Source organism: Manis javanica, chromosome 6 (assembly GCF_040802235.1).
Source record: "Manis javanica isolate MJ-LG chromosome 6, MJ_LKY, whole genome shotgun sequence".
NCBI classification, from domain to species: domain Eukaryota; kingdom Metazoa; phylum Chordata; class Mammalia; order Pholidota; family Manidae; genus Manis; species Manis javanica.
The window spans coordinates 82,988,157-83,002,980 of NC_133161.1; the positions used below are offsets into that span (position 1 = coordinate 82,988,157).

The following is a 14,824-nucleotide window of genomic DNA, read 5'->3' on the forward strand; positions in this document are numbered from 1 at the left end:
GGAAGAAGGGCTGTTTTACCTTTGGAGACAATTTTTCTTTTGTAAATACTTATATTCCCTGTTGTTTATGAAATTATATAAAGTGGAAATATTTATGATTTAAACACAATTACAAGCCCAATTCCAACACTTAGATATGTGGGTAGCCCAGATGTTACTAGGAGCATGGCATTCTGTCAAAAAAGCTATTTGTGCTAATCCATAATTAGTGTTTATATCTTTCTCCTATATTTATAAATATTAATTACAGTTCACATTTATCATGTGATTAATACAATCATTCTATATTGAATAATACACATTAAATATACACTCATAATTAAAGGCTGTATGTTTCCACTTAGTTTATTTCTTAGAGCAGGTTTTAGTTTATAGAAAAAAATGAACAGAAAATACTGAGTTCCCATATACTCCCTCTCCAGTCAGCTCCCAGTTTCTCCTATTATTAACATATTGCATGGATGTGGTACATTTGTTGCAATTGATGAATGGATATTGATACATCATTACCTAAAGTCCATAGTTTACATTAGGGTTAGTCTTTTGTGTTGTACAGTTCTACAGCTTTGACCAAATGCATGGTGTGTATAAATCATCACACTATTATGCAAAATAGTTTCACTGCCATAAAAATCACCTGTGTTCCACCTATTTACATCTCTTCCCTCCCTGCCAAGCCCTGGTAACCACTGAACTTTTTATTTATTTATTTATTTATTTGTTTGTTTGTTTACCTGTCTATTTATTTAATTAAAATATCACTAATTACAACCTTACATTGGTTTCAAATGTACATCACAGTGGTTCAACAGTCCCCATGATGAACTTATATTGTGATTGCAAAGTATTGTGCTCCTATATGCCCCTCCCTCCAGCACCTGCCCTAACCCCTTGGTAACCATCAGTCACTTCTCATTGTCTGTTAGTCCACTGCTATTTTGTTCCTTCTGTTTTGCTTTGTTTTTATATTCCACAAATAAGTGAAATCATATGGTATTTGTCTTTCTCTGCCTGGCTTATTTCACAAAGAATACCCCCTAGATCCATCCATGTGGTTGCAAATGGTAGGATTTCTTTTCTTCTATGTGTGAATAATATTCCATTGTGTATATATACCACATCTTCTTTATCCATTCATCTACTGATGGACACTTAGGTTGCTTCTGTATCTTGGCCACTGCAATAGTGCAAGTGATAAATATAGGGACGCATGCATCTTTTCAAATCAGGGATTTTGTTTTCTTCAGATAAATTCCTAGGAGTAGAATTCCCAGGTCAAATGGTATTTCTATTTTTAGCTTTTTGAGAAAGCTCCGTACTGCTTTCCACAGCAGTTGCACCAATTTACATTCACACCAACAGTGTAGGAGGGTTTCTACTTCACATCCTCTCCAGCATTTGTTGTTTTTTGTCTTTTGGATGTTGACCATCCTAACTTGTGTGAGGTGATATCTCATTGTGGTTTTGATTTGCATTTCCCTAATGATTAGTGATGTGAAGCATCTTTTCCTGTGCCTGCTGCCCATTCATATTTCTTCTTTGGAGAAGTGTCTATTCAGGTCTTCCAGCCATTTTTTAATCAGGTTATTGTTTTTGGGTGTTGAGGTGTGTGAGTTCTTTATATATTTTGGATGTTAACCCCTTATCAGACGAGTCATTTACAAATATATTCTCCCATACTGTAGGGTGACTTTTTGTTCCGCTGTTGATGTCCTTTGTCATACAGAAGCTTTTTAGTTTGATGTAGTCCCACTTGTCCATTTCTGACTTGTCTCCCTTGTCCAGGAAAAAAATTGCTCATGCTTAAATTCAAGAGATTTTTGCTGATGTTTTCTTCTAAGAGTTTTATGGTTTCATGACTTACATTCAGGTCTCTGATCCATTTCAAGTTTACTTTTGTGTATGGAGTTGGACAGTAATCAGCTTCATTTTCTTACATGAAGCTGGCCAGTTTTCCCAGCACCAGTTGTTGAAGAGGCTGCCTTTTCTCCATTCTATGTTCATGGCTCTTTTATCATATATTAATTGACCATATATGGGTTTATATCTGGGCTCTTTATTTTGTTCCATTGATCTATGGGTGTGTTCTTGTGTCAGTGCCAAACTGTTTTGATTAATGGAGCTTTGTAGTAGAGCTTGAAGTCAGGGAGCATAATCCCCCCAGATCTTTTTACTGTAGTTATAGTTTTACCCTTTCCAGAATGTCCTGTCACTGGAATCATACAATATATGGTATTGTCTGATTGACTTTTCACTTTTCAATTTTAAGTGAACATGCATTTAAATTTACTCCATGTCTTCTCATTCATTGATAGTTCATTTATTTTTATTGATGAATAATATTCCATTTCATAAGCAAACCAGTTTCTATATCCTTTCACCTATTGAAGGATATCTTGGTTGCTTCCAGTTTTTGGCAATTATGAATAAAGCTGCTATAATCATCCATATGCATGTTTTTGTATGCATATAAGTTTTTTTGTAGGAGTACAACTGCTTGGTTGTATGGTCAGACTATATTTAGTTTTGTAAGAAACTGCCAAACTGACTTGCAAAGTTTTTGCATTCCAAGCAGCAATGAATATGAGTTCCAGGGGCTCCACATCTTTGGTAACACTTGGTGTTGTCAGTATTTTGGATTTTAGCAGTGTTAACATAGTTTTAAAGATTGTCCCTCACAGAATTTCTCTCCTAGTTATATTAAGTGGGGAACAAAATCTTATCTCCTAGGAAAATCTTTATGCTACTTCCCTACCTGTTAGGTCCCCACTAAACCATTCTGCTACAAAGCCAATCAACAGGTCACTTTAGTTGTCTTGTATTTATTAGCCTTACTAATTTCTGCCTTTCCTCATACTATAGTTTCCTCATACTATAGAAAACTTGTAGTTTTCTACTACAAGGCTTTACTTTCTCGAGTACAGCCTTCATCAGCTTTTCAGTTAGCTCTATTGAAACCTAGTCAAGAACAGCTCTTTATAATCTCAATGTATCTCATCGCAGCTACTTTGTTTAATTAGCAACATAGTCTATGATTTGGCTCAGATCATCTATTCTATCTTCTGAATCATTCCTTGACAAAAATCTGTCACACTCATCTGACCAGATTCTCTAAAGTGCACATTCTCTAAAGGGTTGCTTTTCAACCCTACCCTCAGAATATATGCTATTCTCACTCTCACTTACTGGCTTTCACAGATACTGTTTTTCTTCTCTCTTTTACCTACCCCTCAAGGTCCAGTTTAATGCCACCTTATTCTGTAGTTTACTCATCTATACTTTGTTTTCTTTTAGCTTATATTAAAACACACACACTTGTGTATACATCCACACACAAATCCTTAGATACATACATGGACTTTCTTACTCACTTTGTTGTATAAATATGTTAGTATTTCTACTGTATTATGAGTTTTTTGATGCAAAGGTTCTATTTTAGCCACCTGAGTCATTTGTTGGAGTAAGGATAGTTTTTAGCACACAGCTGATGCATAAATTCCTGACCATTGCCATTTTTATTTTTCTATACTGAGTACACCAAACTACAGCAAAAGTAAACTCCTAAAACTCACTGAAATTTTAACTTTATTCTTTTTAAAAAGTAATTAATGTGTTCTTTTTCTTTTTTTAACAAGGGCCAAATACATTTGAAGATGCAGGGAACTACATCAAGAATCAGTTTCTAGACCTGAATTTAAAAAAAGAAGATAAGGAAATTTATTCTCACATGACTTGTGCTACAGATACCCAAAATGTCAAGTTCGTGTTTGATGCAGTTACAGATATAATAATCAAAGAGAATCTGAAAGACTGTGGGCTTTTCTAATCAATTCTTTTTTCTTCCATTCTTGCTCATGTAGGTTTTTCAACATTAAAAGGAAAGGTGCTGTATGACATGTTTAGTTTTAATAGATATAAACTTATCCAGAAATACAGTGTGTTACAAGGCAAAATTTTTTTCACAAAAATTTTAATGTACTGCCACCTTTATTTGGATAAGATTCCATTTCTATGGGGCAATGAGGATGGGTTATCTTTGATATCCTCAGGTCTTGAAAACTGGTATATTTTGGTAATGTTCGGTGACACTGAATTTAGTTGGAACTACTTTTCTGCATTGTGCCTATTTTTAATCATAGAACAATGAAAAATGCAAGATATTCCATATTATTTCCATTGGCCAGATTTTGAGAGGCATTCATTTTTGCTGATAATGTAACTGTGCCTATATGTAGAAACTGTTCAGAGACGATATTTTATTGGTCAGTTAATACCATTTAGTCAGTTGCAAATGAAATGTTCATTATACATGTACCTGTTGATAGGAAATTATATATGCAAAAGAAATATAATTTTTTCTGCTACATTTTTTTTCCCTTAGGAAAAAATCATTAATGTTGAATTTACCCTTAGAATTGAGGATTCCAATAATATATCCTTTTGCAACAACCTAGTTGAAAACAGGGCCATGTATGGTCAAGTACATAGTGTAAAGCTGTTCAGGCTGAATAAAAGACCTCAATGGACATTTCTCACAATTTATTCTAGAGTGGCATGGAACATTATTATAATTAATGGTTTTGGAACAACAATTCTAGACTGCAAGAGAGAAAAATAATTCTATGTCTCAGCACTAGTATATTTTGATTTTATGAATAAGAAGTTGGAAGTAACAACATAAAATTAAGGAGTTTTTTAGAAGAGAAACATGGAATCTCTCTGTTAGTACTGTATGGTCTACTCTAAATGTCATACAGCATGCCAATGGTGAAAGACTACTTTTTAAAAGATAACTTGGTGCCTTAAATCATATTATTTACAAACAGAAAAGAATGACTTTTTAAAAAGTGTGTTCTTTAACAGCATGTACTTTGTAAACATGTCTCAATATTGTTTACCCTCTATACTTGTAGAAGGTGAGAGGTCAGAATAGTAGGTCAGTGCATAAGATTTATAACCACTCTGAAAAGATAACTAATTAGGTTTTTATAAATTAAATGAGATGAAGTGAACATAAATGAAGCAATCTGCCAATCTAGTTCAGAACTTAGGTAGCTCTCAGTATCTCAGTGCTACTACTTCATTGTTCTGTAATACATTTCCATTCTAAACACATAACAATGATCGCTAACAGAGTTAAGTAACCTTGACTAGAGTGTCTCTGGCCCTATTTTCAAAAATGCAAAGAAGTTATCAACAAATACAGTTTAATAAAAAAAGCCATAGTAAGAAAAAGTAATTTGAACTGCTTTGCAGAATACAGATTACTAAGGAGTCTCTGATACCACAGACAAAAAAAATGAGGCAATATTCAGTTCAGGTTATTTGATATTTTCTGATTAAGAACCAATATCTATGTAACAACAGCCCAGTGTTTTGCTAGGAGATAGTCAATGCTATGAGATTGTAAATTAAGATTACAAATGCTAAAATTTTCATTCATTGCTTTGTCTTTTTTTTCCCCCTCCCATTCTATTTTAACCTGTTTTCTTCATCAGTATGAAGAGAATTTTCCAGAAAGGAGTAAGACATTTTTTAAAATATAACTGTTATTACATTTTAACTGACTTGCTTTGAGGGGTTCCTCTTTTAGATAACATAGGTGGAAAGGGTGGGGTCAGAAATTATTCAATTTTTGAAAAACACGTAACTCACTTCAATCTGTGCAAAAAAATTGACAGGCATCAATATTTATTTATGAAACATTATTCTCTGAGACCTTGAATAAGTTAAGTGATCAAACAAAAATTAGAGGAGTCAGTTTGGATTTTTTCTTTTAAAAAAGCTGTTAAATTCCTTCCAATCCTATGATTGAAATTTAAAATCTTTTTCATAATCAACAATACTTGCTATGCTAAACAATGAATTTTAATTAAGACAAAAAATTTTAATAGCGAAAAATAAAATAGATGTTTGCATTACTTTTTAAGATCATTGCACTCCTTAAAACTTGGTCTCTTCCTGATTTTACTTTTGAAATTTTTAACAAAAAAAGAGTAGATGCATACATTTTGGGCTAACAAAGGAAGTGACAAAGTGGAAAATATGGAAAGCTATTCCTTAGCTGAAAGACACTCACACTGAGACCAGCAATGTTAACGTTAGTTAGAAATGAAACACTTGTTTCAATTGAAAATTCAACTTTAATTTTAACTGGACAGTTGGTGTTCTTGCTTTTATAGTGTCTGTAAGAAGCAGTCCTAGTTTGTCAGAGTTCAATATGATTACACTGATTTTTTCCTGTGAGTTCTCCTTCCTGACTCCGAATGTTTCCAAATCTTGCTTGTCTCAGTTTGTAATACTCCCAACGCATCCATTTGTAAGATGTGTCCAATCATACACATGCTGTTCTACCTCAGACACCTGGTGGAGGCTTATATCTAATGGGGCCATTAACAACTAGTTCTTGCAAAGTTCTCCCAGCAGCATGAAGTGGTCAATATATGAAGCTCTGCATCTTGGACTAGTGACCAGAGAGTTAAATGAAGACTAGTAAGTGGATATACTTTTGAGCGAAAATATAAAAGTTGGTAAGTCTACAAAGAAGCTTTATGGGAAAGGAGTTTTAAGTCCTGTGGAATTTACAATACACATTATAGATTTCCAATATCCTATACATTAACAAAATTTATAAACAAATAACAGTCTTTGTGTACATCATACAAATGGACAGTTTCAGGTCAATTGGCCTGTTCTATTACAAATTTTCTTGCTTGATCTATTATCCTATTTAATCGCAAAATATATTTTAAAATAATTGCAGAGAATCACTCAGGTTTGACTTAAACACTATGTACATACAGAAAAATAAGTCTTTTTTTTGTAGATTTATGTGTTTTTACTGTGTTATACCACTTCAGAATCAGAGGTGGTGTGTTGTTTAACATGTATGGCTACTAAAAAAACATTTGTAGGGACTGTAGGCAAAATGGTGGCTCCTCTGGCTTAGGGTAGCTTTGAAAATAGAGAGAACCTTCGGTGGGGGACAGAGAAACATTCACTAGATAATATAATCAGTTAACGCCCTCTTACCACTTAGGCCTTTCTGACATTCTTACAAACTAGTCTGTAGCCACAGGGGGGCACACTTACATCATGGTTTTCTACCCAAATGTTGCAGACAATAAATTTAGATTACCAATAGCTTTAATAAAACAGATAATAAAATCCTATTAAAAATCATAGTTCATTTTGTGCTCAAGCTCAGTAGTGTATAATAATTTGATAATCATAATATACACACTATTTTAGTCAAGTTTTGTGAAAACAAAACTACTGAAACATCTCTAAACATTTTTAGGGTTATACACAAATAGCCAGGTCTTTTCTCCTTTTTTTTCCCACCATTTTCAAATTGTTTGTTACTATTAATTGTGGAAAGTGTATTTTTCCATTAATCTGTATTGTGCCTAAGATCTTGATTAGCTTATAGTGAAAGGTAGAAAAATAATTGATGCCTAACAACTGTTTTGTGAATAATCAACTGGCTGCTTATTAGTGTGTATCTTTTCAGTAAATTAAAGCAAAATTCCATTCTGCTATAACTTCAACCAGTCCATTATTCTGTTTATTGCAACTTGTTCCACAACCGACACTCCATCAAATTCAGAGGAAAATGAGTACTTTGTGACATTCTGCTACTAACAGCACTGCTGATGCCAACACATTTTTCATTAGTAATAACACAATTTTTGTTCTAAACCGTATTTGTCACACTGTTAGGAAACAGGCACATGAAAGAAAAAGGAAATAAAAGACCTTATGTACTTCACAGAGTCAGTAATGGCCCTCTAAATTTTATTCCTTTCAGATAAAGAATGATGTATGAGACACACAAGCAAAGTGATAATTTGAAAGACATTCATATTTTTTAAGTTGACTGAAACAAAACCTAGCACACATATGTGAATAAAAATTATTTTTATCTATATATATCTCTATTTCCTTTCTGAAAAAGAAAAATGATCAAATATTCAATGCCATTACAGTATCAAAACCAATGGAGAATATTTCTATTTTAACATACTAAGAGCTTTACATTAGAGGAAATACTAGTCTCTACTATATTTGAGAAACAATCACTCCATATTTTTATTCATATATATGGTGTATCCCCAACAATAATGTTTTATCAACTAGCGGAGTAGCATAATCATCTCCACCTTTTGAAAGAAAAGGCAGAGTATTCTTCTATAAAAAATATATAAGCCACTTACATTATGTCAAAACAGACACCAATGCTTATTTTTTTTTCATAATTCTGTTCTTTTGTTAATCTAAAAAGAAGTATTTCTTCATAATCTTACACAACAGCCACACCATTTTATTATAGAAGGTAGTGGAGTCATCATATTCTGGACCACCATGCTTAGAAGGCTTCAGTACACTTGGAAATCCTAACAGCAAATTGTTCATCAATTACATCATTGTGAATCTGTGGCGACAAGTTCTCCTGAAGTGCATTCACCCCCACTGGAACAGGTGACTTGGTCACTATAGGGAACCCTAAGGTGCTTGAGACTTGAGCGGAAATCTCACTTCTAGCCTCAGCTGTACCTCTATGGGACTTTGAAAATTTAAATTTTTCTAGATGACTTTTATTCACAACTATGGATGACCAGAGTAGATTAAACAATCACCATAGACCAATATAGATTGAGCTTCCAAGTCAGCAATTTGTTTTGAAAACTGACACCAGAGTAAGCTGGTTTACTGAAAGGAAACAGAAACAAGAAGAGAAAGGATATGCAAGGGATTTTTAATTAACACTTAGAAAGTGACTTTATGTTTATGTGTAAAAACTGTGATACCTTTTTGTCAGTTTTAAATTGAGGGCTTAAAAGTGTTATTTATTCCTGAGAAGAAGAATCAAGCACCTAACATCACCCTGTTCATTGTTCAGCCTGGTAGACCATCCCTTGTCATCCAAGGAATGGAATACATTGGTTAATGTATAAAAACTTTATTAAAGAATAATGTGAGAACTTGGTAAAATTACCAAGCATTGAATTATATACTTAAAATGGTGAATATATAAATTATCCATGAAAATAAAAATAATAAAGATGATTTTTAAAAAGAATAACATGGCACTCATTTTTCCCTGTAGTATCTCACATATGTAATGGAACTAGCAAACACTTAATAAATTTATAAACAATGAGTTCATATTCACCATGATTACCTTTCAGACTAAAACAGAAATAGTTCAAACTCTAATATCCCTGCCTCTCTAGGACCACCCATCATGGTTGGTTCCTTAAAAGTAATCATTTAGTTTTGCTTTTTAAAAACTAGAAAGCTGAGATCATTCTCATGCTAAAATAAAGTTCCAGGATAACTTCCAGTGCTCAGGGCACATGGCCCAGTCCTTCACATGGCAGGTCCTCGGCGCTTGCTATTTTGTTGTCAGAGCTGCCCTCTTATACTCCATGCCTTATTAGCGCCTCAAATCTTAACTTAGAGTTCACCTCTTTAAACAGGGGTTCCCAGACCTCACAGATGGAAGTTCATCTGCTTCATACTTTTATACTTCATAATAATTTCACTCTTTATGACTGAGATTTACAATGGAATATTTACTTGTGTGACTGTTACATTTGTTTGCCACCCTACTGCATGTAAGTTTCCTAAGGGTGAAGCCCACATACAGGTTTTCCACATTGAGTTTGATGGCAAAGTAGGAACTAAGGATATTAGTGAATTAATGAAAAAACAATCCAAAGATTATTTACCAGTTCCTCCTAGAAGGCCTTTTCTCTTGGCTTACAGAATGTACTTCTCTGATTTTTCTCCTGTGTCTCAAACTCCTCTAATCTTCCTGCAAATGTTAGTATCACTAAAAATACTTATCCCTACCATCTTATTACTCCACATATTCTCTATTAGAGATCTTAAGTACTTTCCTGGTTTCATTTTATTCTAGGCAAGATCAGTCTCCTGTTCTCTAGCTGTATATCTTAATTGCTTCTTTGGACATATACATACAAAATTCAACATTTTCAAAATTAAACTCATGATTTAATGAGTTTAACTAAATTTAAGCTCATTGAATCTATTTTTCCTCCCAGGATCTATCTCAGTTGTTCAGCCCAAACTTTAGATTTTAACCTTTTCTCTCACCTGTTACCCATTTCAAATTACTCAAGAAGTTGTAGTGATTCTACATGCTAAATATTTCTTTGATTATTTGCTTTTTTCCATCATTACTTCCCCTTGTCTAGTTCAAGTTCCTCTCTTGCAGAGATTCTTGGAAGAGCTCCTTAAACTGTCCACCCTGTATCAATTCTTGCCACTTCCAATCTATTTTCCATCCAACTAATAGGTTGATGATGATTTGTCTCAAATGTAGGACAATTACACTACATAACTTCAAATGCTTCCATGGTTTTTCAGTATTATGAAGTCTAAATGCCATGATGTTTAACTATTCTCCATGAACTAGTACCTCTTCTCTAGCCAATATTTTGCTATTCTTCAATTTAAATCCACTAGTAAAGGTGCTCCCTCCTAGATATATTTCTTCTCCCCCATTTGTTCACTGATTAACTCAAACTTAGGACTTCTGCTTTTTTCAGAAATTATCTCCTCTCTGGCCATGTCTTGGCTACTTGCCTATCCTATGTGTTCTCTGACTACCTTGCACCCCCTTTTTTGTAGGCCTTATTATGATAATGAAGCCAAGTAAATCCGTTTCAGCCCCTGTGAAGAGTATGCAAAGCAGACAGTCCACTTTAAGATAAGCATAGTTATATGTTCTGATAAGTGTGTGTGTGTGTTTTAAAGTTTCCAGCTCTGTCTTAATGTTTTTGGTGAGGTAGGGAGGAATAAAAATGTCTAAAAGAAATGATGTATCATAATTAAAAAGACATGTTTTTTTCCCTTCCAATTCAGACTTGAAAAAATCTTGAATGCATTTGGCAAAGTTTCCAATTGATAAGTCTTACATATCTATTTTATATTCCAAATGAGGCTACATGAGATCAGTCTCTGTTTTCTCTAGCCATTTATTATGTCCAATTAGTAAAAAGAGGAATTACACAAGCTCCTAGAGAGGAAGCCAGATCCATCACTATTCAAAGAAATAACAGCACTATCCTAAAGACATTGGGAAGAAAGTTACATCTCTCTTGCCTTTGCTGTGACATTGCCTCAGTACAAAGAGACCCATCTAATGTTTCAGAGGCCTTGAAACGAGATCGCTGTTCGAGAGCAGACACAGAAATCCTATCAATGGATGTTTTGAGGCCTTTGATAACAGGAGAACATCACAATGCCCTATAACAATTAGTCTATTACTTAAAAAATCATAAACCTTAAAATGTGAACATTTTTGTCTGCTTGTAAAGCTACAATTAATGTCATAGGAAGTCCTGTCTTAGAAGAGCAAAACAAAATCATAATCAGTAGAACCTTTACAAATTATTAAAGGGTGACCTGTTTATATTTACTACTAGTATTTTCATGTTCTTTTTTAAAAACTGCCTTCAAGCCTTTCCAAAGTAATTTCTGTCCCCTTAATAACAAGAAAGACTGAACTGCATACTTACACAACCACAATATACACATAAATCGTATTTCACCAAAGTATCGGTAACTTTTAAAGCTAGTACCACCTATTACCCCCATCTGTAATATTTCAAAAGATTATAAACCATAAACCTGATCGAAGTGTACGGAGCTTTGGAAAATGCTTACATTTCAAAACTTACCATATAACTTGGAGAATTTATGAGCAGATTAATTACCCTTCAATGTCTATAAATATAAGTAGATAATAGTGGATAAAATACAATTCTTAATCGTATGTTTTCTATAATTTGAATGTATTGTTTTAATTTCTCACATTTTAACATATCTTTACATTAAAAAATGTCCTTCACTGAGCTATAGAAGAATATATTCAGTTGTTTGTAATAGATTTCAGTTGAAAATCAATAAAGATTTATTCTTGATAAAGTTTAGCAATGATCTTTGTGATCTCTGATACACATTTAGGAGTTCCATTAAGTGTGTGTGTGGGCGTAACTTAAGGAAATCCTCATAAAATTTGTAGATTTCTTCTACTGTCCTTTAAATTTATAAACTCCTCAAATCAAGCAAATCTCAGTAGTTTGGTCTTCCTGCTATGAAGTATGGGGTCAGATTGCTGCATACAATCACCTACACCATCTTATGTGCTTTTTACACTGAAGAAAGCTTCCAGTTACTTAGTCTTTCCTGAACTCACAAATTTAAATCCAGTTAGGGGTTGTAAATTTTTTTGACACAATTCATGGTACTTTTTTAATGAAAAATTAAGTTAAAAAACTTTTAAGAAAGATTCAGTGAATTTCCACTGTCCATGGACTCAGTCTAGTTGTGTTTCAATGCTAGCTAGCATCATTATAACTAGCATCAGTTTTAATGTTTAAAGAGAATTGAAGAGGCAAACTTCCTCTCAATCATAATGATCAGACTAAATTACAAACAACTTGCAATCTATTAATCTCACAAAGCACGAATGGTGAATGTACACACTTTGACTTTCTGATAATCATATAATAGTCTATAAAATGTGTTGTTACTTTCTGAAAAAAATATTTTCACTTAGAAAGTGTTTTCTCTTCTTTCAGTTAAATCAAGCCTTATTCCATGAGAAGCCTATCTTTAAACCTCATCTCAGCAGAGGCCCCGCAGATGTCTGTTTATATTACTTTTGTGAGCTATGGCAACAAAATGCCCAGCTGAGCCCATAGCATTTCATAAGTGCTCCAAACCCAGGAGGTTGGCATATCAAACATCCACATACTAATTGTGACATTAATCTCCAACCATCATCTGACTATGGATGTTAGAGTTATATTAGAAGCATTGCAGTTTTAAATCACCTCATCAAGTAACTCATGTGTGCCATATTTTATTACTATTCCAACAAGCAGAGCAAGAATAGTACAGCTGAGTATGAATTTTGAAAGGACAAAGCTCCATTTAGATACAGAAGTTGTACAAGCAGAATATAAAATTGTGCCATCTTTCAGAACTCAAAGGGCATTATTTATTCTTGATCACCTGTCTGTATGGGGGATTTCTTACTACTTAGGGAGCTTTCAAACTACTCGAAGATTTGCTCCTTTCAAGCCCTGGTATCTTAGTTCAACAATATTACAGACTATTCTGTCTCATGAGGCAGAATATATTCAACATATCTTATCCTTTCCTTAATATCCCAGAATCATTGTGATGAACAATAATCATTATATTGTAACTCAACCATGGTTGAGTTTCAATTTGGGCATGTGGGTTTTGTTTTATTATTTGTCACACAGACTCATCTGTGTGAGGAGCTAATAGGAGTGACCTGGAGAAAAAGCTCTTGCCTTTGGAGACAAAAAAGCAAGAGAAACAGCCTCTCAAGTGTGTAGAGAACAGCGCCAAGTAAGGTGAGAACTTCAGTTAGTCATCTGGACTGATACTCAGCTCTCTGATTAGCTGAATAGCCTGGAATAAAGTTCTTAACTCCTTAGTATCCACAACCATAAACATGAGGTGTTGGGAGCCGGGGCTATGTCCCTTCCCCCACGTCTGAACGCAGCGTGGGAAAGCACAAGCTTGAGAGCAACCGGTGCAGTCCTTGGAAGTTATCTGCTCACAAAAACATATCTTGTCCTTGAAGATGAGCCAAGACTCCTCGCTCTGAAAATAGGGAGACCTTGAGGATGTGTGAGAACACCTCCCCGCCAGCGCCACCTAAGGTCCAATCATCTTCTGACCCACCCCTTACTTGCTACTTGTATAAATTGAGCCTGTAAACAATAAACTTTGCCAGCTTGATCAGACACCCTGTCTTGCTGGTCGTTCTTTGTGTCCCTTGCTTGTTCATTTCTGCAGGCGTCTCCGGCTACACTCCACGTTAATCCCGCGGGTCGGGACAACTGGCGCCCAACGTGGGGCCCCCCGGGACTCCTGCTGAAACGTCTGCTCGGAAGCCCTGGCCAGGCATTCATTTGAGTCACCGCACGGGTATTGACCTGATGTCGACTCTGCATGGAGAAGGATCACTGCGGCTCACCCGTCCGTAATACAGATCCTTGAGAGGTGAGTAGACGAATTCCCCAAGCAAGATTCCAGACAACCTCTTGGGTGTTCAGCAGTTCATTTGATCTTATCACTTTCCTCCAGTTTGCTGCCGCGATTTATTCCTTGTTTTGTTCACTGGCCGTTCCTCTCTGAAAACCTTGTGTTTACTTTGGGCTAAAGGTCGTCCACCTCGAAGGCATACCCAGGGGACTCCGACTCCAGAGTCCCTGCCCTAGAGGGTCCGAGCAGGCGGATTGTACCTGCCGACTGTCCTACGTAAACAAGGGCTCGTCAGAGCTGACGAGAGTGACTCCAGTGTTTCAGGACATTGATGTAGTTGCGGCTACATTGGAGGAAAAGTTTCAAATTTTTACAGTGCAAGGGTTGCGGCCATAGTGATGGGCAACTCTCTGAACTCCCATGAAGTTTTCCTTACTGGACTCAAGGAGTCCCTCAGGACACGAGGAATTAGGGTTAAAAGAAAAGACCTTAGGTATTTTTTTACTTTTATCCATGAGACTTGTCCCTGGTTTCCCCTAGAGGGCACTATTGATCACAAACAGTGGAAAAGAGTTGGTGATGCCCTTCAAGATTTTTATCGGACCTTTGGCCCTGAAAAAGTTCCCGTCTCAGCATTTTCATATTGGAACCTTATTCATGACGTCCTTGAGGTTCATTCACAAGATCCTGACATTAAAACTATAATCAAAACAGGAGAAAAAGCTCTCAGAGAGGACTCCCGACCGCCCTCTGCCTGCCCTTCTGT

The 14,824-nt window shown here is 35.1% G+C and overlaps 1 protein-coding gene and 1 long non-coding RNA gene across 3 annotated transcripts in view; both read left to right on the forward strand.

Annotated features, from left to right (window-relative positions):
- The window catches only part of GNAT3 (G protein subunit alpha transducin 3), a 57,515-nt gene extending 49,982 nt beyond the window's left edge, over positions 1 to 7,533 (forward strand). The window contains exon 8 of the mRNA XM_037021728.2: positions 3,636 to 7,533. Coding sequence (XP_036877623.1) covers positions 3,636 to 3,826 — 191 coding nt within the window. The 3' untranslated portion in view covers positions 3,827 to 7,533. The remainder of the gene's footprint in view (positions 1 to 3,635) is intronic.
- A 5,994-nt stretch (positions 7,534 to 13,527) lies between these two features.
- Positions 13,528 to 14,824, forward strand: part of LOC140849930 (uncharacterized) — a 37,358-nt gene continuing 36,061 nt past the window's right edge. For both annotated transcript variants that reach the window (XR_012132342.1, XR_012132341.1), the window contains exon 1: positions 13,528 to 14,076. This is a non-coding gene — a long non-coding RNA (uncharacterized lncRNA). The remainder of the gene's footprint in view (positions 14,077 to 14,824) is intronic.